The sequence below is a fragment of the Anticarsia gemmatalis genome, chromosome 15, assembly GCF_050436995.1.
Source record: "Anticarsia gemmatalis isolate Benzon Research Colony breed Stoneville strain chromosome 15, ilAntGemm2 primary, whole genome shotgun sequence".
Classification (NCBI taxonomy): domain Eukaryota; kingdom Metazoa; phylum Arthropoda; class Insecta; order Lepidoptera; family Erebidae; genus Anticarsia; species Anticarsia gemmatalis.
This window is the reverse complement of record NC_134759.1, coordinates 2,599,305-2,621,666: the sequence shown is the minus strand read 5'-3', so window position 1 is coordinate 2,621,666 and position 22,362 is coordinate 2,599,305. Positions and strand designations below refer to the sequence as shown.

Genomic DNA, 22,362 nt, shown 5'->3' with positions numbered 1-22,362 from the left:
GATTTACACGGGAAGGGTTTCCACGGAGACGAAGTCGCGGGCGGCCTCTAGTATATAATAAAATGAATTATTCATAGTTATAAATTATTGTTGTTTTGTTTAGCACAAATGGCGACGTACGCAAAAATTATAGAGCTTCTTACAGATGACGAAGCAATTAACAAACGGTAAGATTTTCTTTGGTTTTTAGTTACAAAACATTGATGGAATGCATTTAAGTATAATTTACAATATGATTTTTATTATGAGCAAATGTTTGAACTATAATATACCTAAATACTGTTTTTGTGTAATATTTACTTTTCTACATTGCTATCTATATGGGAAAATTCCTTATCATTCATGAAAGTTACACGTAAATACTTATTTTAGTAAACGGCAGTCCTTATCGGATGGACCTGTGGAGCCAGATCCTGTCCCAATAGGCTCCAACCAAGATTCTAGCCTGAACGGCGCGAACCCAGATGATCCTAGCCTGAACAGCGCGAATCCAGATGATTCTAGCCTGAGCGCCGCGCAACTAGACGATTCTAGCCTGAACGGCCCGGAAACAGATGGCCCTGGACGAAATAGCCAGAAGCCAGATGATCCTAGCCTGAACGGCTCGAAAGAAGATGGTCCTGGGCCAAATAACCAGAAATCAGATCATGCTTGCCAGACTAGCTTGAATCCAGATTCCAGCACGTTTGGTTTAAAACCTTCGTTTCTTAAGTCCCTGGATATCACACCACCTATCAATAAATGGGTTCGAGTTACTAACGTAAGTCGATTTAGTTAATTGCATATGTAAAATTAATATTTGATTAAGAAAATATTTATTTAAACTAATGTAAATTCAAAGTACAAATTCAATGTGATATTCAGACATTTGTAACATGAATACTTGTTTTTTTTTTAATAAAAAGAACTGTGTTTAAAAGGACGACAGAAAAATATTGACAATATCCTATTGGAAACTATTATTTTCATCTCATTACCAATAATATTAAACAGAAAATCTAATACGAGAATTCGTAGAACTACTCCTTATTAGAACTTTGTGAGGTATATGTACCTACGTTTGTTACCCTCTCACAAAACAACTACTAAACAGATTTTAATGAAATTTTATACATAGATAGTTTATAACCAAAATTAACACACAGAATAGGTACTTTTTATCATTTACACCGCGAGCTGAATCTAGTACCCTAGAAATTATTTTTTATTATTTATTACTGACTCTTAAGATAACATGACCTTCTTTTAACAGTTCAGATGCGATAAATCGGAGTTAAGAGACGTTATGGAGTTGGCTGGTAACGTCATATTATGTTCTGTGGTACATAAGAACTTGTCGCCTGATAATTTCAAGAAATTCGCCATTGTCAAGTATAGCCACCCGTTAGAAGCTGTACAGGTATGTAGAAAATAATTTTACAGGTACTTTATAAGTAAATAGCTTTGACGATTACTTTTTAATTGATTAAGTACTAGTACATTAAAAGGACGGTAACGGAAATTTCTTCAATAAATAAACTGTGTTTTGTGGCTGTGTTTTTTCTGTATTTTGTAGGATCAGTTGTGATTTCACTGTGTCATGTGTTGCTGTATTTACTTGTTTAGATTGTTTAAACGTTAATGCAATCCTCGCGACAACATATTTTATTTAGTCTAGGTGTTGATTTTTATAAGGAAATTAAGAAATGATGGTATTAACATATACATGTAACTTTTAATTGCATTGTATGCATACCGCTCGTTTGAAAACTCGTTTCTTTTAACTCAGAAAAGCACAAATTATGACAATGAAGAATAAGTTAGTTATTAAAAGTTTATATTCCAGGCGGTTTCATTGCTGAACGGGCAAATGTATTACGGACTAATACTCAAAGTGGCCATGTTGAATAAGTCCCCAGATGATATCATTTTGCCCAACGGCCTGTCCAACATAGGCACCGGTTTAGGTTTGCAAGGAAAACCAATTCGAGACATCGAAAAACAGTACCAAAATTATACTAACAACCAAAATTCTTCGATCAACACAAATATGTTCTTGAAAGACGGTGAAAGTGACGACGAAGATTTAATGGCTTTGGCTTCTAAAAACGCTGGATCGTTTGAGATCAAACATGCGGAAGATTATTATGTAAGTGAGGAAAATAAAGATAGTTCAGATGCCGCCATTGGTACGGACAATGGAAAAAACCTTTCACTAGCTAATGCATCAAAAGATGTAGTTAACCGTCATTTGAACGTCGCCTCCACTTCTAAAGATTATCAAATACCAGGAGGATTTGCAGATTCAACGATGCAAACGGAAGAAAACTATGGTCAATTTTCTTCAGAGAACTCTCCAATGAGACGTATGGCTTCTAGGCCTGCTTCGTGTGTTCCTCAAGCACAAATAAGTGGTAATTTTGGACCGGCAACTGTGCCGACTGCAAATTACATAGCCCTTGGACCTGCTACGGTTTCGGGACCTCAGAATATGCAGGGACCCATGCAAGCTGCTGGAATTATGCATTCACCGGGACCGATCCAGACCAATCAAATGCATGCATCTGGACCTATGCAAACCGTTGGATCCATGCAAACCGCTGGACAGGTGATATCTGGTTGGCAAGCAGCTGGGTGGGGTGAGCACACGGCTGGATCGATGCAGATGTCAGGGCCAATGCACTCAATGGGACAACAGGCTGGTCCGATGCAAACTGGTGGGATGATGCAAGCGGCTGGTCAGATGCATGCAGCCGGACATATGCAGGCCGCTGGACCTATGCAGGCGGCTGGTCAGATGCATGCGGCCGGACCTATCCAGGCGGCTGGACAGATGCGCGCAGCTGGATCAGTGAACTATAGATCGAATGTTCAGACGCCTGTACACGCCGCGGGCCATGTCTCCGCGCCTATGGCTATGACACCGCAAACCAATTCATTATCGGTGCAGTTTGTGAATGTGGGTATTGTATTTTTTTAGTATTATAATTCTTAGCAAGTATCTTTAATTACAAACAGTAAATATAGGTTGTGAGGTAAGCGCTCGCAAGAACCAACGCTGACGATAGTGGTAGGGATTTTAATAGGATGTCATAAGAAACGTAATAAATTTCTTTCTACAGTTTTCAGAACTGTTTTGCTAACTACGTCTTCATTTTATTTTCAAATGAAATGCGTTTTACAAATTAAATTATACTCTTGTTTTCGGTAGCGTTTCTCTTACACCCTTTATAACTAATTCCGTTGTGATGTCTCCGTAACAATACATTTTTCGATATTATCCAGATTCTTTTCAGACATAATGTGTGCTAATAAACTTGATATTTTCAGTTACCACCATCAACGACTTTCCCGTTTCTGTGTGAAAGGTTGTCGCACACTGGACAAGTTGTATCGCTGCAGTTCACTACGCCTGGTTGTGCTATCGCTACTTTTGGACATCCCACACAGGCTCAAAAATGTTACCGTATCCTTTTATAATTGCTGTATAGGTTGACTATGCAATATTTTTTATTACGTATCTAGTGATTTTTATTACTGTTTTCAATATGATTTTTACTCGTGTACTTCAAAGTCTTAGACTACTTGAACTTCAAAATTTTGCTTATCCTGCTTTGGGTACACCTTTTGCGCAACGGGAATTAACTTATTAACTTCCATTTCATATAGCTGAACGGGTTCGCAAAATGCTGGCTATCAAATAAAATAAAAAGAAATGAAAAAATTAGAAAAAGGGCCAGTCTTGTCTGAGGGAATAATAGCATGTTTAATAAATTAGAAAATAATAAAAAGTAAGTACGTAAAAAAATATCAAAAAACATTTTGTTCCAATATATTTTTTCTCCGATTTTATCTAATGCGATTTACGACATTCAAAAGGGTCTTAATAACATACGTACATAATTTTAATATAAAGCTAATTACTATCGCATACGTAAGTTTCCGATCCCTTACCCTAAGGCGATCCCCTGTGTCCTTGAGCCACTTGGACCCTTTGTGCAGCCCACGGTACCCTCGCTCCGGTTATAATGTGAATTATACGGTGAATTACCTTGTACTATTTTAACGTGTTTAATAGTTGAAAATTGTTGAGTTCTTGCTGTACTGGTGCTGTATTTTGATGCCCTTTTTTGTCTTAAGGAAGGACTTACCGCGCGCAGAATATTTACTTAGAAATTTGGTTTTTAACTACTTATTTACATTTGGTTTCTAAATGATACCCGAAATTTTGAAATAATCGGTAACTGTTCACCGCTAACTGTTTGTTAGCGATGTATCTTAGTTAAATTTAAAAGAAAATGAATAAAATAAAAATGTTTTACGAAATAACTATCGGCCGAATGTCGATAGAAGCAAAATTCTTTAGAGTGTAACTTAAAAGTTTAACGTCTTTGCATTCGACTGTTAATTCAATAAATAAACGAAATAAACCTTTATTTAATTAATTAATAAATAAACGATTTATGTCACTACTTTACAGGCGTTATTGAATAATGTTCCTTAATATTAAAATCAGAAACCTACAACGGTATGATTGTGGAAGGATACAGAATCACAGTTAATTTTATTTAAAATGGTAAGTATAATAAACAAAACAACAAAACAACCAACAACCAATGAAAATGCGTCCTGAAACTAGCAAGAGAAGCGAGACTTTATTGTATCTAGGTGTGTCCAAAATACTTAATAATAAGGTGAGGGAATAGAGTGTTCCTGTCACTTTCCCTCTATTCCCTCATTCTTATAGCTTGGTGAGATGGATCCTTCAAAAGTATGTGATTATAACGACTGGCCGCGATAGACTTAAGTAAAGCTACTGTCACATGTTCAATACTAGCACGAAAGCATGCCAATATTGAGATAATGCTACTTAGTGGCATGTGTTTCCAAACATTGCTAGTAATAGGCATGCTCATTTCGGAATGCTCAGAAATCAACGGCCTTGATTTCGAGCATGCTCTTTACAGCGTGGGGCGAGGTGAGCATGCTGGTTTAAAGTAGGGTTGCCATCTCTAAAATTTGGAAAACCGGACAAGACGCGTGAAAACACCGGATTTTAGAGTCCGAAAGCCGGACATGTCAACAAGAAGAGCAACCGCGACGGGAAGTGTGGGAGAACGGTGAATATACTTGGTTCGTCGGTTGATCGTGGTGTGCGAGCGTAGTGCGTCTCTCGCGGGTGGCCCAATTTTTTTTTTATTATTTTTTTATTCCCTGGATGCCTTCTAAACTAGGACAAATCCGGGGAAACCCGGACGGATGGCAACCCTAGTTTAAAGTATGCTATAAAAAGCATGCTACGCTAATGTATTTGACTAGCACGCTCGTTTTAAGCATACTATAAAGTATGACTGTTTATAAGCATGTGTGACAGTAGCTTAATATTTTTTAGGATAAAAACCTTTTTAAAATACGTGCTTTTTCTAGTAGCAATAAGACTGTATAGGACTAGTGATGAGTATTTTTCTAAACTCAATAAAATTTTTAAGATCATCATTGATGAATTTCGAAATCGTTTTTTAAAAATGTGTGGTGAATGCTTTTTCTTAATAAAATTTTGAAAAATCATGAAAATAATGATTAAATGGAAATGAATTAAGCACCATTTTTGTATAATTATGTTGCGAAAAAATTACTTTTTCAATCGCCAAAAGTGAAAAATACCTTTTTTCATGTTTGTATGTATTATACCTAGTTAAGTTATTATAATAATTTGTAAAATGGTGCAATCAAATTTACAATGACTATAGTATAGTCGTTGAACATGTGATATAAATATATTTTTTGTAATTTTTATATTTATAAAAATATGTCTGAAGACAAAGTCTGAAAACCTTATGATTTTAACGCGAATTTAAGATATTCTTAAATATCAGCCAAAAAATGTATGCGTATCTCAAAATGTTGGTGTCTATTTTATAGATAGTGATAAGGTATTTAATACAATTACATTTTTTTTATTATTTTAAGTAGTTTTAAGTTAAAGTAATCAGTTTGATGACGAGTTTCACGATAATTTTGAATTTAATATTAAATAACTTTTTTATAGAAATGTCTGCAAGGTAACTTAAGTCCGTCACTCAGATAATATAAATACACCAGGAAGACTAAAAATTTAAATCAGTCGACACCCCTTTTGTCTTCAAAAACTGGTTGAATTTAATGTAAAATAGAAATAAGACATAATCCAACAATTTAATTTATCAAATCAGATGATTAATTTATAATTCCAAGTTTATTATAATTTAGTGAGCATAAATTAAACTTAATTTATGTTTTAATAATTGTATCCGTATAATTAATAATAAGGTAGTAAATCTTCTAGTGAGAATAAGACTAAGTAATAAATTATGAGGCTTGAAATTTTTAGTCCATTTCGGCTCTCAGGATATAGATCTCCTTTTCGTGTAAGCAAAGAACTTAATATAATAATAAGACTAGCTTTTACCCGCGGCTTCGTCCGCTTAGTATAACATTTATTAATATTAAGTAGAAATAGTACGGTACTGATTCACCTTCGACAAAAATGTGTTTAGGATTAAGAAACTAATTTATTATAATTAGGAATTTAAAAATGTCTACCTATTTTAATATAAGTATGTTTATCAGTTGTCTGGTTACTATAGAACAAGATCAGTAGCTCGATTCTCTACTACTATCGACTACCGACAACCGGCTAGTCATCGAGAAATTTTGTATGAAAATCTGATCAGCGCCTCTAACGGGCGTCGTAGGAACTATTTTAGCAGTACATTTTAAATGTCAAACTTTCGATACTAGACAGTATTGACTGTAGAGAATCGTGGTACTGCTTAGTTTGGAGTCAGATGACCGTGTGTGAGTTGTCTCACAATATTTATTGTGTGAGGTTAGTGATTGATACACACTGATATAAATTGTGTTGTACTAGCAACTCGGTGACTTATTCGCCAGTATGTCATTAGCCACCTTTACGCACACACACTATCGCGTATGAAACAACAATCGCGCGTGAAAGAGCGTGCGCATAAAGGGTGCTAGGGGAAAGAAAAGACCACGCGCCGCGCTCATCAGTCAAGTCCGCGAAGAAAATCGCGAGCGAAGACCGCGCTCCTAAGAACGTGCGATAGAGTTTGTGTGTAAAGGTTGCTTTTATGTAAGGCAAGTCTGCCAAGTGAGATCATTGACATCAAAGTTCTCACTCATATATGAGCTAATGTAAAGTGCCAGGTTCAATAATTGCTGGACTGAATTGATGTTAGCACGTATGCGTGCGTGCGTGCGTGCATGCATGCATGTATCCGTGTTTCTGTGTGTAAAAGACAAAATTTGTCTTTTTTCTGTATCTTTGGATATTCCTATTTGGTCTGTCTGGTATTTATACGCCGTTAAAAAAAACATTGAATATGTCATCAATACCTATATCAATAATCATGTCCACTATTATGTCATATTGTCATAATGTTATACCAAAGCAATGTATGCGTATCAAGAAAATCAAAATTAAATTTAATTTCAAATCAAAATCACGAGTCTTTTTATTAGAATTATTTGTTTACCCATTTAAATCCATGCCAAATTATGAAAGAAGAAAGAAAATGAAAAAATTTAACAAAAACAATACAATAAATAATCGACTGTTGCTGACCGAAGTTCGCTGAATCAGCTAGTTTGTTAGAAGGAATTCTTTAAACTTAGGTATATTATGAGATAGATAGTACATTATACATGTAAAGTTATTCACCACGAAATAGCAAAGTCAATAGCCGTAAAATTGATTTGTGCATTGCACTCGCGATACCAGCGCCACCGTTATTGTCGGCAAATAGCTGAACTAATTGGGTTAGTTTACACTGAATTAGGGATAATTGCGTGGTTGCATACACTCGGGTCGGTTAATTATTATCTTCAAGGTTTCATGAACTATTAGGAGTATTTAATAAGCTTAAGTTATGAGAGGTAAGAGGTTAATTTTGTTGGTTTTTGAGATTAATGTACTTTTAATTAACAAGATTAGTTAGTCAATCAATTCAATCAAAACGTCAGGTAAACGAGTATGGGGCCTTAGACAGAGTAACAATTTAAAAACGACGATGAAGAACGAAAACAAGAAAATATTTGGGATTGGCGTAAGCTGCGCCAATCGTCATCGTTAACCTAAGTTGGTAGACAATGTTACAATTTGTACCAAATGTAATCACATAAAAATATAATCAGTAACGGTAAGAGAAATTTAAAAACACTTACAATGATTGTTTGACACTGACAGCAACATTTTTGGTTCCATAGACAATTACATATGTGTACAAGTTGCGAAAGTTTAAAATCATTACAGGTTGATAGTTCCCTGTACATAATAATATCCCTTTATTACATTTATGTGAATAGCATTAGATTTGCATACTAGTATACATATAATTACATCGCAGATATTCAGTTGATTGCACGGAATGCGTGTCTGCAATACATCATTGTTACATTTCACTTGGCGCATAGCTTACATAGCGTGTCACTGACTACGGGAGGTTTCATCCAGGAATTTAGCTATGTACTGTGTTATATGAACTGTTAATAGGGTGTTATGTCGTATTTGATGAGATTTAGGTTAATTAGATAGCATTTGCAGTTGAAAAATCATATTGTTGAAGATTAGGAAACGGGAAATCGTTTTGTTATATATCTTGTATCAAAAAACAAAAATAGATGTCCAAAAAAGCTGATAAAAATCAGTTCGATCAAGTAAGTAGGAGACCTACTTAAAAAATAAGTACATAAGTACAACAACTATCAAAAACATAAATGTCAGCTTCAATCAGATTACTCTTTTTTTGATTCGATAGGAGAAGTCTATATCTAGGTTTTATTTGTCAAGAGTATTTATACTTACCTCAGGTGCGTCAGCAAACTGGTCTACTTATCTTCATAAACGCCACAAGTTTCGATATAAGTATTCGTAATATAAAAGGCTTCCCGTGGTTTCCGACTATTACATTAGGCTTTTTGTGGCATCAAATAATCGAATTAAATCTAGCATGATTATTTAAATTATTATTATTTAACTGCACGTTTGGCGCAGTGGTTTAAGCGGAACACCACCTTGCCGCAACAACCGTAGCGCCGCGTGTGGTGGGTTCGAATCCCACCCGGGACAAATCTTTGTGTGATGAGCACGAGCATTTGTTCTGAGCCTGGATGTAATGTATCTATATAAGTATGTATTTAGATGTATATAAGTATGTTTATCAGTTATTTGGTTACCATAGTACAAGCTCTGCTTAGTTTGGAATCAAATGACCGTGTGTGAGTTGTCCAACAATATTTATTTATTTATTTGGTTTCCTGTGCTTGTTTAGTAAAACTGTGTGATTTATGTCCGAATATTCGTAATTTATATATTAATTTCTTAAAAGTATTTATAAATTTATGATAGTCGTCTAAGAGCCAAGTTAACATGTCATGTGGAACTAAAAATTGAATTGTCGCACGACTATCTGGTCATCAGACGCCCCAATTTTTGGTAAAAAACATCTATTTTTTCAATTTAAACAAGTATAGATAAAAAGTAAAGTATCCAAATTATGTACAAGTTTAATAGCTTGAAAATGGATTTTTAATGGCCGTATATTTTTTGTTTATTTCTGAGATATCCGGTTACATGTGTGTATAATGTTTTATTGCTAAAATGTCGTTCACCGGCTGTTTTTTCTTCAAATATTTTTTTTACAAAAAGTTTACACGAGTCTAGCGCCATGTGGACTAAAACGTGTTTTTTGGGCTTACGCATGTTTCAAGCAAAAAGTAATGTTATGTAAACAATCAATCAAAGAAGTTTTTTGTCAAATCAAATTATAAAAAATGAATAAAAAACAAACGTCTTTAGAGATTCTGAGAGTCTGCAGATTTAGGTGAATTTGTACGGTGTTATATTTTATTCTTAGGGAAGTCAGTTTGAATAATTAGATGTATGGACGTGAAGGAAGTGGGTTCGATTCCCACTCCAAACAAATATTTGTGCAGTCCACAAATAATTGATTCGGGTTTAGTTGACCTCTCTGTCCGTTGTTTGAATGTTTGTAAAAGTCCCCGCGAGACAAGGCCAATTCTTAGTTCGGTAGTTGTCTTATTTAAAACAAAAGAAGTAGATTAATCGTGTTCTCTAGTAACTTGTCGTTAAGTGCAGATATAAAAAAGCGAAAACATAAAATGAATTTTATCGTACCTATAAAATATAAGTTACAAGTTTGTTGTAGATTTTAGTGCACCTGGTATTCAAAATCTGCATATTCAATGTAATAACGTATCGAGGTTACTGCAGGGGCTGTGCGAAGGCTATGTGTTGGGAATATTAAATTCCACTGAGAATTATGTATGGGGACTTTGGCAACCTTAGTATGGAGGGACAGATTTATACATAGTGAAATCAGTTTTTAATACCTTTAGAGAGTGATGATGATGGTAATGATTTGGTTTTCCTTTATTTTAATAGGTATTTGTATGTAAGGTTTTAATGCTACCTACGCGACGCAGCTCAAAGTTTGCGTAACTCTTAGGGGGTCTATTTTTCTACTTGTTTTCTTTCAAAAACATGCTGTAAAGGAGAGCCTGAAGTCAACCGACTGAGATAAGTTAATATCACAAAAAAAATAGATACCTATACTACTACTAAATATGTTAAACTATGATTTTTGTTTTATACATTTCAAATCGGACCTAAAAGGGTTCCATTTAAAACTGGAATTGTTGGGACCTTAACCAATCGTGTGGCAGTTACGGATTCTTATATATTCGCCCCCAATCACGGGATCTCGGCCTTTTTACCCTAACCTTACATAACAATTATTATATTAATTATTATATTCAGAAACAAAACTAACCTAACCTACCTACCTATAATATATCAGTCACAATAACCGCGTTGAAACAATAATGGCGTGCGAAGTTGCCGCGGACAGTTGTTACACACTTGAATTCACATTACGAGTAGTTTGTGAACAACGGCACTATCTCAGGTGATAGATCGTTGTTCGACGGCGCTGAGTTTCTTTTAGTGACTGCTAATATATAGTTATTGTTTTATGGAAATATTTTAGAATGCTGCAAATAAAAAATGTTTACATGCGTACATAAAATCACGCTTTATTCCCATAGGGATCATCAAATGAGAATACATTTTTTTTGTTTCTGTTCTACCCAGGGGCGGGCAGACAGTAATAATTGTATTAATCTATCAAAGGGGAATATACATTTTTTTTAATCTATACTAATATTATAAAGCTGAAGAGTTTGTTTGTTTGAACGCGCGAATCTCAGGAACTACTGGTCTGATTTGAAAAATTATTTCAGTGTTAGATAGTCCATTGATCGAGGAAGGCTATAGGCTATATATCATCACGCTACGACCCATAGGAGCAGAGTAGCAATAAAAAATGTTACAAAAACGGGGAAAATCTTGACCCATACTCTTTAATGTGATGCAAGCGAAGTTGCGCAGGTCAGCTAGTTTCTAATAATTTGGGTTCTTTATTAAAGCTGTCTATCGAATATTACCTATATTAGTCCATTGAAGTGGTAAGTTTTTTAAGCCGTAGCTTGCGTTTTTCAGGAGACATACTTGAATTTAAGTTTCTACTGCCCTCCTTTTCACATAAAAAAACGAAAATACGTCTCTTTAAAAACGCAACCCTAAATGTAAATGTTCAATGGACTATATGATAATCAACACAACCTGCAACGGCCAGTGTCCTATCCTGTTAGCTGTTGACAGCTAACTTCAAGTTACATTACTGACCGAGGACCTGTGCGTGATAGTCGTATTTACACTACTAAAGGCGTACAAGCCACGGAGGTCTACAACCTCAACTTGCTAACTCCGGGCATACTCTAAGAAGTACTTAACATAAACACCCAGAGAAGACTTTTTGGCCCGACTCAGGATTCGAACCCGAGACCTCTCGCACGGCAGTCGCATGCACTACCCACCGCCATAAAGAAAGTCAGGCAGGCAGTCAGTATACACACACTACTGGTGTCATTAAGACAGTATACTGGTTACGCATATACTTATGTACTTACATTTGCAAACTAACATATAAGTTTATACATAAGCAACTCAACTTTAGTGCAATACACAGTGTAACAGTGTAAAGACATGTTTTTCACGTTGTTGACTCTCGTGATAATATGCTTAGTGACATGGTTGTTCGTTAAATGGAGACGTGTGAAGAATTACTGGGCTGACAGAGGAGTGCCACATTACCCACACCATCCGATTGTGGGTAGCCTCACGTTTTTACAACGGGAAAATCCTGTAAGTATGAAAATTGATTTGTTGTATTTATAGTAGAGATTATTTTTAATTTTTATACATTATTAAAATTTGATGTATGTATTACGTCCGTAGTTTAGTGGTTAACGCGCTGGAACTACCGCGATTGGTTGTGGGTTCAATTCCTAAATTAAGGAAGTATTTCCGTTATACACTAATTGGTGGTATTAGACTACTTTGTGCCGCAATTTCAAAATATGTCAATATTTATAAAATCACGGGATAAAATATTATAAAATTTCTATAAGAATGAAAAGAATAAATTGAACGTATTTTTGAATTCCTGTTTCTCGATATTAAAATATCTAGACCAGTTGTAGAACTAATTCAACGAGTTCTTATTATTTCAAAAATATTATTATTTTTTTGAAAGAAACTACCCAAACTCGTTTTATTTCTCGTTTTAAGGATTTAATGAATGTCTTTATTATACAATACAAGACTAATTAAATACTTATCTTGCAGCGCAAGGGCATTAAACATAAAAATATTTGGGTCACTTATTAAAACTAGGACCTAGGCAACTATTGTCGGCTATTACTGTACTGTACTAATATAAAAAAGTACATGATATATAATTCTAAGATACATAGTTACTATAATATACATATTTCAACGACTTAGTGCAGAGCCTTACAAGCAAGATTTGTGTGGAAAAATCAGAATTCTGAACATTACTGATCCGCGGGCTTATGCAGTTGACGGTGGCTTGTTTGATACAGCTAATTCCGTATTTTGTAAATTGTTACTCAAAATTAATAATCATAATGTAGCAAAATTTTACACGCAAAGGCTCTTCTTCTTGTTATCGTTTGGTTAGTGGTCAACCTAGTGTCAAAGTTGTTCAAGCCGCACGAAGGCCTTTGACGTGGTTTAACGACTGTTATCTTAATTGACAACAACCGGGACCAACGGGTAGTTTAAGCAACCCTTGGCGAAGTCATTCCATAGATGGGTGACCGCATAGTAGTATTTGAACTGGTCTCCATACTTCGGAGGGCACATTAGAAGTCCGATTCCGGTTGTTGTCAAATAAGATAACAATCGTTAAGCCACTTCAAACACCTTTCGGGCCGCTTGAACAATTTTGACACTAGTTTGACCACTAACCATACTCGTACGATAAGAAAGAAGACTGAGAAGTAATTAGACGTAAAGTCCTCCACATAAGCAGTTGGTGATATTGACAAATCTCCTGTATTTTATTGAACTCAAAATTCAAAAGCCAAATAAATTATATAGCCTTTCCTTTCAGGCAGTATGGATGAGAAAAGTCTACAATGACTTCAAGACGCCTTACGTTGGCATGTGGGCGTTCTGGCGGCCAGGCCTGGTCATCAACTGCCCAGACTTAGCCAGGAGGGTGCTGGTCAAAGACCATGAGGTCTTCAGGAACAGGTTCCTTAGTTCAGGGAAGACTGATCCTGTTGGAGCTCTTAATTTGTTTACTGTTAATGTAAGTATTTTAAATCATTTTTATCGAGAGTTTTTATTTTGGTTGGGAGAAAATAAATATAAAACCATTAAGACTAGAAAAGCGAGTAATTATTCCCGTTTTCACATCTTTTCATCGCTGATCCGCGCCTATCAGTCGTAGTATGATGTTATATAGCCTGTATTCTTCATCAATAGATAGACTTTTCAATACAAAGTATTGTATTCTCAATTGGAACCAGTAGTTTCTGAGATTATTGCGTTCAAACAAACTAAACTCTTCAGCTTTATATATTAGATTTGAAATTTTGTTGATAATTGCAATTGTCCTAAGTTAATAAGATTCTGATATACGTATGTATATTAATTATTTTCTGACTGCAGCATTTAATTAATAATTCTGTGCATTTATTTTTTGTTCGAGTCATTAGAATTTAAAAAATAATAATAAAATAATTCGTTCCACTTAGTGATCATAATAAAAGGAGTCCTTGCACATTTTATTCTTAATTAGGTAATTAAATTATAATTTAAAATCCTTGTTAAAATATGTTAGGTTTCAAGGCACGTGTTGTTTCTTTAATCTAAATTAATGTAAATTAATATTTTTAAAGCGAAACAAATCACGTTTCGCCTTAGTCGGCCATATAAGACTGTTGCCATATACCGGACCCGTTACTGAACTCCGGGAAATTCGTCTTTAATAAATTACCAGTACTAATAAACCAGTAATATTTGCTCGATCTAGGAATTGTACTCGAGACCTTTTCAGCAGTCGCATACAGTACCGATGGCGTCTCTCAGGCAGTCAAGAAACATTAAACTGAATCGAAATAGGATTTTATTAAAATATTAGGTCGGAGAAAGAGTCTGTTCGCATTATAGTATGTATGAACTTGTAATAAAATCTTTTCTCTACACAAAAAGCCCGATATTTGGGTACCTCACGAGCTCACTGAAAGTAGCCTAATGAACCGTGTACTCATTTGTGATTCTTGAAGCCAAAGAGATCTTATTACAAGTTCATACATACTATAATGCGAAAAGACTTTTTCCCCTACCTAATATATATTATTTCTACAGGATCCTACCTGGTCATACTTGAGGCGCCGTTTGACTGTACTCTTCACTGCTGCCAGATTGAGGAGCTTGCAGAACCTTATCAAAGCAAAGTCCAATGACCTTGTGTTAAGGATCAAAGATGAGATGAAGAATGAGAATCACGCCGATTTGAGGGTATGTACGCAATATATATTTACGTGTCTGAGATTTGTATAAGTGTGTCTAGGAATCTAAGTTCTTAGTGCGGAAGTTAACTATATCTATTGTAATGTACAGTGCTTCAATAGAAGCGAATCTGGCTTTCCTTGAAGGGGTTAACATAATGGTTCTTAGCTATTTAATTCTTATACAGGGTGTCCCAAAACTCAACGATAATCTGAGACCGGATGAAAGGCCAAGTTATACCAGTTCTGGGGAAAAAAATCCATATCACTTAGTTCAGCAATAATAGACATTTATTTTCTTTCTTCTTTTCTTAATTTACATCTTTAACTAAAAGTTAACAGTGACATAAATAAGGTGTGGCAACTGTAAAATGTAAGAATTGTATAACTAAGGGAATACGCGTAAGTTTATAATTTTTGGGTAATTCATTGTGAAAAGTGACATTTACGCTGATATCTTTACTTGCAATTTTTTTTATATTTCTTTGTCTCCTATTTCTCGTCATAGAATAAAAAAAACACTCTTTACATAGCTAGTGAAAAAATATAACAATAAAAGCAAATCCACCCACAAATCTACGTTATCTACAAAACCTTTAAAACAGTCATTCATGTGATTAAACATGACAAAAGAAGGAAGTTTTTCATGTATGTGAATAGTGACAGCTTGCCCGTAACACAACAATGGGAGCCCTTACTTGACTTTCATAAGTTGAGCGGAATTACAAACAGCTGGGCCTTTCTAGTGATGTTACATTTTCTACTATTTTCAGTGCGAGTGCGAATGCCTTGTTTTTATATTCGCAATCAGGTTAGCAATAATATATTTATAATTAATTGTTAAATCTTCTTTGCTACATATATATAAAAACTTATCGGTTAAATTGAAAGTAAATTATTTTTGGAAATTTTAGAGCCAATAATTGAGTGCTTTCTTAATGAAAAGTAATAAAAATATGTATTTAAGAAAGGTATGACAAGGTAAGGTACGTTTAAACTTTGGTCTTCGTCCCTAATAAAGTTAAAAATAAGACATTATACAGACAGTATTTCTCATACTCAACTTTCAGCATACTTACCGATACCCTGTTCTCAAATCTAAGCGAGAGAATCTTGTTGATTTTCGCTTTTGCGAATGTGTGATTCGCATCCACGTCGAATATGTTTGTCCCATCACTACGTACCACTATTTTCCATATGAATAAATGTAAGGTTAAAATAGAGGTAACGTCTTTTGTGAGGCAAGTTATGGTAAAGTGTGGTGTTCCATTAATGTTTTATGGGAAATGAAATATTTGAACGGTTGATAGATTAAGGGTCCGATGGTTTTGTTATGGCGTTTTGCTTACATGACTTTGTTATGAAAAATGGATAGGTATTTGCTTTACAAGAAAATTGTAAGGTTTTACAAAGTTGAGTTAAAACAATATGACTTACAGATATCTTTTATGGTTATGTTCCTACGGTAATTATCGCTTATGTGGCAGAGGTAATAAAATATTAAACATATAGTATAGTTTACTGTATTAGGTACTTACTGTGTATAGTATCGATAGTGTTGCTATGTTTAACACTATCGAATTGCTGTCATAAAATTATTAGTAGCGTGATTCTCTAACACTATCGACTATTCACAACTGGTTAGCTACGCGAAATAATGCACAGAAATCCGAACTATTTTTGCAGTACATTTTAAATGTCAAATGCTCGACACTGGACAGTACCGACTGTAGTGAAAAGTAAAATATGTTTTATAGCAGCTAAATAATAAAAAAAAAATGTTTTTTTTTCTGCCTCAGGTGCTCTGTTCAGACTACACGACTGACGTCATAGGTGAAGCCGCGTTTGGACTGAGCAGTGAGTCTGTTCGCACTGGGGACAGTACTATGAGGCGAGTGACTCGAGAGTTCACGAAGTTCGGCCTGCACAGAGGGCTGTGCTGGTCTAGTATATTCTTCTTTCCAGAACTAGTGGATATGTTCAGGTAAGAATGAAATTATAGAGACTTTTGGTCGTTTCTTTACCGAAGTGGTTTAAGGTAGTAAACTGTTGGTCTATCGACAAATTGACTTGAGTCAAGATTTCAGACTGACTGATAAAATCCCATCTTAATTAAGAAAAAACCCACTCTTTCCGCCTTTATAAATGGAAACCACTCCTATGTATTATGCAGACGTGTTACCATTTGAACTGCTACGTTGGTTTAAATTTATTTTTATGTACTTATTCTCAGGTTTTCTCTCTTTCCGAAAGACACGCTAGAGTTTCTAAGGCAGGTTATTCACAAAGTTATAGAACAGAGGGGAGGGTACGACAAGGAGGTCAAAGAGAGCAGAGATCTACTTGATGCTCTCCTAAAGATTAAACAAGAAGCGGCCGCTGAGAAAGAAGGTACGTATTTTAAAGTAGTTTTATGAACGAACATTTTGTAGAGAGCCTTGGTGTGTGGTTTATCTAGATCAGTGGTTCAAAACCAGTGGTCCGCGGACCACTAGTGATCCGTGGAAGTGAAAATATGGTCCACGAATGATTTTATAATTAAACATTTTCAGAATGATTATTACACTTTATTTTTAATATATTTACGAACTGGTCCCTGCTAGCAAGAATAATATAAAAGTGGTCCCGAACTAAGAAAAGGTTGGGAGCTCCTGATCTAGATGGTTATTAGTATTTCTGTGTATTTTTTAAAAAAGGTATTTCTACCAACTAGGTCACCGTCAGCTACATAAGCCTGCCTATATTCTGAAAGTTCCGAAAGGTTCCGATATTCTGAATTTTGTAGTGACGAGGTGTATTTATTGTTTCAAAGTATTTTTTCCTAATTCATTGTATTAACAGCTACTTGAGACGTATTTCAGTTTCTTATAATTACGGTACTTTTCAAACCACCTGAACAGCGCCATTAGCCGGCTTCGTAGGGATCATTTTTGCAGTAGATTTAAATGTCAAACTCGATAGTGCTGATTATACAAAATCGGGCTACTGATTCTTACTCAATTTTTTTGCTAGTCGAGTTAGAATATGTTTATTTTCAGCGCACAGCACACACGCCAGCACTGTTTCATAATACATGTTGTTACAGATCTAGATCAAGACTTCCTTCTTGCCCAGGCAGCCATCTTTCTGTTAGGTGGGTTTGACACTTCAGGAGTTACATTGACCTGGACGATTTATGAACTGGCTTGGAACCCACACTGTCAAGTAAGTTTTAATTATTAAAAACCCCGAGTGAGGGGAGGGGGGGGGGGGTTAGGCTTCGATTTCACCACACAGACTAAGTGCGGGTTGAGGATTTGGTATGACCTTGGCATGGCCCTTAAGAAATGTTTTGTACAAGCTTTCATCACGAAGTTTTCCTTCACCGTTACAGCAAACTTCAAAAAGTCATTGGTACTCGGTTTGGAGCCGCGGACCACGTGGTACTAGCATATACCACTTGGCTATATTTAAACGTCGATATTTACTTAAAATGTTCGTGTTTAAAACCCATTAAAACAGAAATAAATCATAAAAATAATTATTTAATGACACAAAGACATTATGGAACATGCATGAAGAATATCATGTTACTAATTATCTTAACTGCGTAGAACATGCAAATCATATGCGTTTATTTATATTATTGTTTATGTAACTAGCAGACGGTGGCTCTGTGCACGTGTATACCTCTATATTTTGTTTTTCTCTCCTTTATATCATAACTCGTATAAATCCTTTTCCAGTCTTATAGAAAATATGACAAAAACAATTAGTCGAGTCATATATACACTACCTGACTCACGCTGCTTCGCTTTCGCCAGAAAAGGGATAATAGGTCATAATTTTCCCCGTTTTTTAATCATTTTTTACTTGTACTCTGCTCCTATTGGTCGTCGCGTAATGTTATTTAACCTATAGCCTTCCTTAATAAATAGGCTATCCTATTCTAGCTCCTGAGATTAGCGCGTTCAAACAAACTCTACAATTTAATAATATTAGTATAGATTAATATGAAATCTATTGTATAAATTGTCAATAAATAGTTTCAAATAAATAAATATTACGTCTTTTAGGAAAAGTTATACCAAGAAGTTTTGGCTGCGAAACAGAAAATTGGTGACGAAGATTTTGATACAAATACTTTGGCTGAATTGACGTACATCGACTGTGTTTTCAAAGGTAAAGTTTAATTTAACTATTACTTATTTGTAGTTATTAAGACAGGTTCCCTATTGGTGTTTAAATTTTAATTAGGCTGTCAGAGACTATGACAAGATAAGTGGTGTAATAATGGCAATTAGTGGCTGAAGTGGGCCGCATGAATTAAGTACATGCATGACAAAATATTAGTAAACCCATGCCTAGACTAGTAATTTTTTTATTCTTTTTTTTACTTATAAACGAGATATCGCGTGTGATTTCGTCTGCTTTAAATAAAATCCCGTAGTAGAAAGTATCTATGTGTTTATTACTATCAAATTTACAATCTGTTCAGTATGTTTTTCGTCAAAGAGTAACAAACATACATCCATCCTCTCAAACTTTGGCATTTATAATATTAGTAGGATTAACATTACGATTTGAAGTCTTTCCATGCGGACAAAGTCGCGGGCACATACTAGTTGACTATAAAACAAGTTTCGTAAAACCAGAGTTTATATTTAGATACGTAATTAATGTATTCAGGATGTAGGGATGGTAAATTACCATAAAAAAGGCGAGTAAATCTTCCTGCAAAAAGGTCAGGATTTATGCAAATATTTCTGTAAATAAAATATAAAATTTCCATTTTATTTGCGTACGTATTTAGATTTTAAATACACCTACGTACTGTAATTACATAAGATTGTACAAGTTTACCTTATAACGAGTACGAGAGAAACTGGTATCAGCAGTTACTTGTTGTCTATCATTTAAAATCTATATAAATACTAGCTGACCCGGTGAACTTTTTGAAAAGGTTCCATCTCCTATATCCCTTTTTGTAACTTATATTCTACGTATATTCTTACGTATTTTTGGTTTGCAATGGCAAAATTACTCAGCTATTTTAGTTTATTACAACAAATGTATATACTTACCATCACAAAACTAGTTATCAACACAAATAACATAACATACATAATTTATCCATTAACAGAAGCCCTTCGGAAATTCCCATCAATGGGCTGGCTGGACCGTATAGCGTCGAAAGAGTACAAAATTGACGAGAACCTCACCATACCTGAAGGTACAGTGGTCTACGTCAACGCCGTGGGCATGCAACAGGATCCTAAACACTTCCCAGAACCCCATGTATATAATCCTGATAGATTCTTACCGGAGAACGAGAGAGACATCACCCCTTATACTTTTATGCCGTTTGGGGAAGGACCTAGAGGATGCATTGGTAAGTTTTATTTTGTTCTTTCTCTTGACTAGGGAATAAGGTAGTTCTTATGGTAAAAAGTGGGTTGATTTTAGTTTTTTTTATAGGGTTTCCTGGGCTAAATAAAGGAAATTCTATTTAGTCGATCAAAAAGAATGAAAATATAATACTGATTGGGCACTTATATTTTGCTTTATTAGTGCATTAGTAAAAATACTTTAAGGATGGGTTAGGTTAATTAGTTACGTTTTTGTATAATATAATTATTTATCAGTTAGATGACAAATGAGAATAATATTTAGTGTGACTTTAATTGTGATAATTGTGAATAATGGCTTCATATTAAATATCTCGAGAACATTATAACTTAATCTTGTTTTGTATAAGGCATTTTTGGTTAATTTTTGCTTTATTTGCAAGCTTCAAACATCGATATTAGAAGTAAACTCTTTATAAACTAGTTTATTATTTTTGTCCTCAGGTAAACGTTTCGCCTACCAGACGCTTCGCTACGGACTGGCATCAATAATCCTGAACTATGAAATACGCGCATTGCCTAATACACCGAAACCGAACGACGTCCACATTGAGAAAAATGGCTTGTTTCTCGGCCCTGACAAGAAATTATCTGTTGAATTTAGACATAGGGAATAAAGTAATTAGCTTATAAGTGTAATTATAATAAACTAGCGGCCAACCTTGGCTTCGCCTGGTTTAACAGTTATTTAAAATCCTTTATAACTTCTACACATATACCTTCCTCTTGAATCGCCCTCAATTAAAAAAACACATTAAAATTCGTTGCGTAGTTATAAAGATCTAAGTATACATACATACAGACTTAGAGACAAACGCGGGAAGCGACTTTGCATTGTCCCACTAGGCAAAAGTAATGAGGGAGTGATTATTAGTTAATTTTTTTCTCCGCGTGTCCAAACCTCGGGCTGCTATTGAGAAATATTTTAATATAAATCAGAATAGATAAATAGCACATTATTTGACCTGGGAATCGAACCCGACACCTCATGATCAGCAGTCGTTTACACTACGACCGCACAACAGAAGCAATCGATCGATTTTAGTATCCATTTATAGTTCTAAACAAGATTATTTCCCAAATATATACCATAAAACACAGCTACGAGGGTTGATCCAAAAGTAATGATAACGGAGGTGATACACGATGATTACAGTGAAACAAATGATAACATTTTTTACATAGTCTCATAACAAGTTATTAAAACCAATTGATCTCTTTTTTAATCCCATTTTTCCCATAGAAATACCTTATCTTGCAAAACTCTCCCAAAATGCCCTAAAATCACTAGTCACTTCGCGATTGTCGCCAAATTTTTTGCCTATGAAGTGTTTTTTTAAAAATTGCAATTGATAAAATTACCTAAGAGATGGTTCTAGCAAATAGGATGGGTGATCGAGCAATCCGAAAGCCGTTTCTTGAATGGCAGCCAACGCAACTGCGACATTGTGAGCCAGAGCTGGTCTTGGTGAAACAGCATTCCAGCTCACACTTTCCTGTGTTTTTTTTTTCATGATAGCTTCCTGTAATCTTCGTATTTGGTATTTTTAATAAAAGCCTATTAAAATAGCTCTCTTTTTCAATTATTTTACTGAAGTGATTCTTTCAGTGTTTTGAAAAAAACACGCAGGAATCAAACATCGACCTTGAAACCTTGAATTTCTTCTTTGTTGGTGAGAAGGCTCTTTTCCAAGTCATGGATAGTTGTTTTGTTTTGGGATCAAAATGGTGGGTTTTTGACTAGTCTATTGTCAAATAACGTGACAAAAAAGTCATTGATCCGTTTGGAACTTTCCAAGATTCACCCTCGAAATGTCGACACGTTTTCGCTTTCGTTCGACTTTTAACATTTTCGGTTCTTGAGGCGCGGAAACGTTTTTCATGAGGAACTTGTTAGAGAAGACCCTTAAAATGCTACCCATATGAAATGTCTATAATCTTAGCTACATATTTGATGGTCATTCTTTGATCTGCTAACACAATATCTCCAACTTTTTTGACGTTATCTTCAGTAAGGGCGGTGGAAGGCGTT

The 22,362-nt window shown here is 35.0% G+C and overlaps 2 protein-coding genes across 3 annotated transcripts in view; both read left to right on the top strand.

Annotated features, from left to right (window-relative positions):
* Nucleotides 1-22,362, top strand: part of LOC142978755 (uncharacterized) — a 331,498-nt gene that overhangs the window by 3,479 nt on the left and 305,657 nt on the right. Inside the window, exons 3-8 of one of the 2 annotated variants that reach the window (XM_076123311.1) lie at nt 104-167; nt 373-760; nt 1,253-1,399; nt 1,826-2,938; nt 3,310-3,445; nt 4,496-4,555. In XM_076123311.1, the coding sequence (XP_075979426.1) occupies nt 104-167; nt 373-760; nt 1,253-1,399; nt 1,826-2,938; nt 3,310-3,445; nt 4,496-4,551 (1,904 nt within the window). In that variant the 3' untranslated portion in view covers nt 4,552-4,555. Of the gene's footprint in view, nt 1-103; nt 168-372; nt 761-1,252; nt 1,400-1,825; nt 2,939-3,309; nt 3,446-4,495; nt 7,479-22,362 lie in introns of those variants that run through there. The other variant, XM_076123310.1, reaches the window with a different exon arrangement.
* Nucleotides 11,889-21,011, top strand: LOC142978776 (cytochrome P450 6k1-like). Its single transcript, XM_076123339.1, has 9 exons — nt 11,889-12,265; nt 13,539-13,739; nt 14,801-14,953; nt 16,743-16,927; nt 17,177-17,334; nt 18,029-18,147; nt 18,999-19,104; nt 20,066-20,314; nt 20,775-21,011. The coding sequence occupies exons 1-9, from the start codon at nt 12,107-12,109 to the stop codon at nt 20,945-20,947; spliced, it is 1,503 nt and encodes a 500-aa protein (XP_075979454.1). The 5' UTR covers nt 11,889-12,106; the 3' UTR covers nt 20,948-21,011.

Bases quoted from the DNA above. Each gene is read 5' to 3' on its own strand.
- LOC142978776 (XM_076123339.1), top strand. From the start codon at position 12,107: ATGTTTTTCACGTTGTTGACTCTCGTGATAATATGCTTAGTGACATGG. The intron at 13,740-14,800 runs GTAAGTATTTTA...TTATTTCTACAG, and splicing joins TTAATTTGTTTACTGTTAAT to GATCCTACCTGGTCATACTT. The intron at 16,928-17,176 runs GTAAGAATGAAA...ACTTATTCTCAG, and splicing joins GAACTAGTGGATATGTTCAG to GTTTTCTCTCTTTCCGAAAG.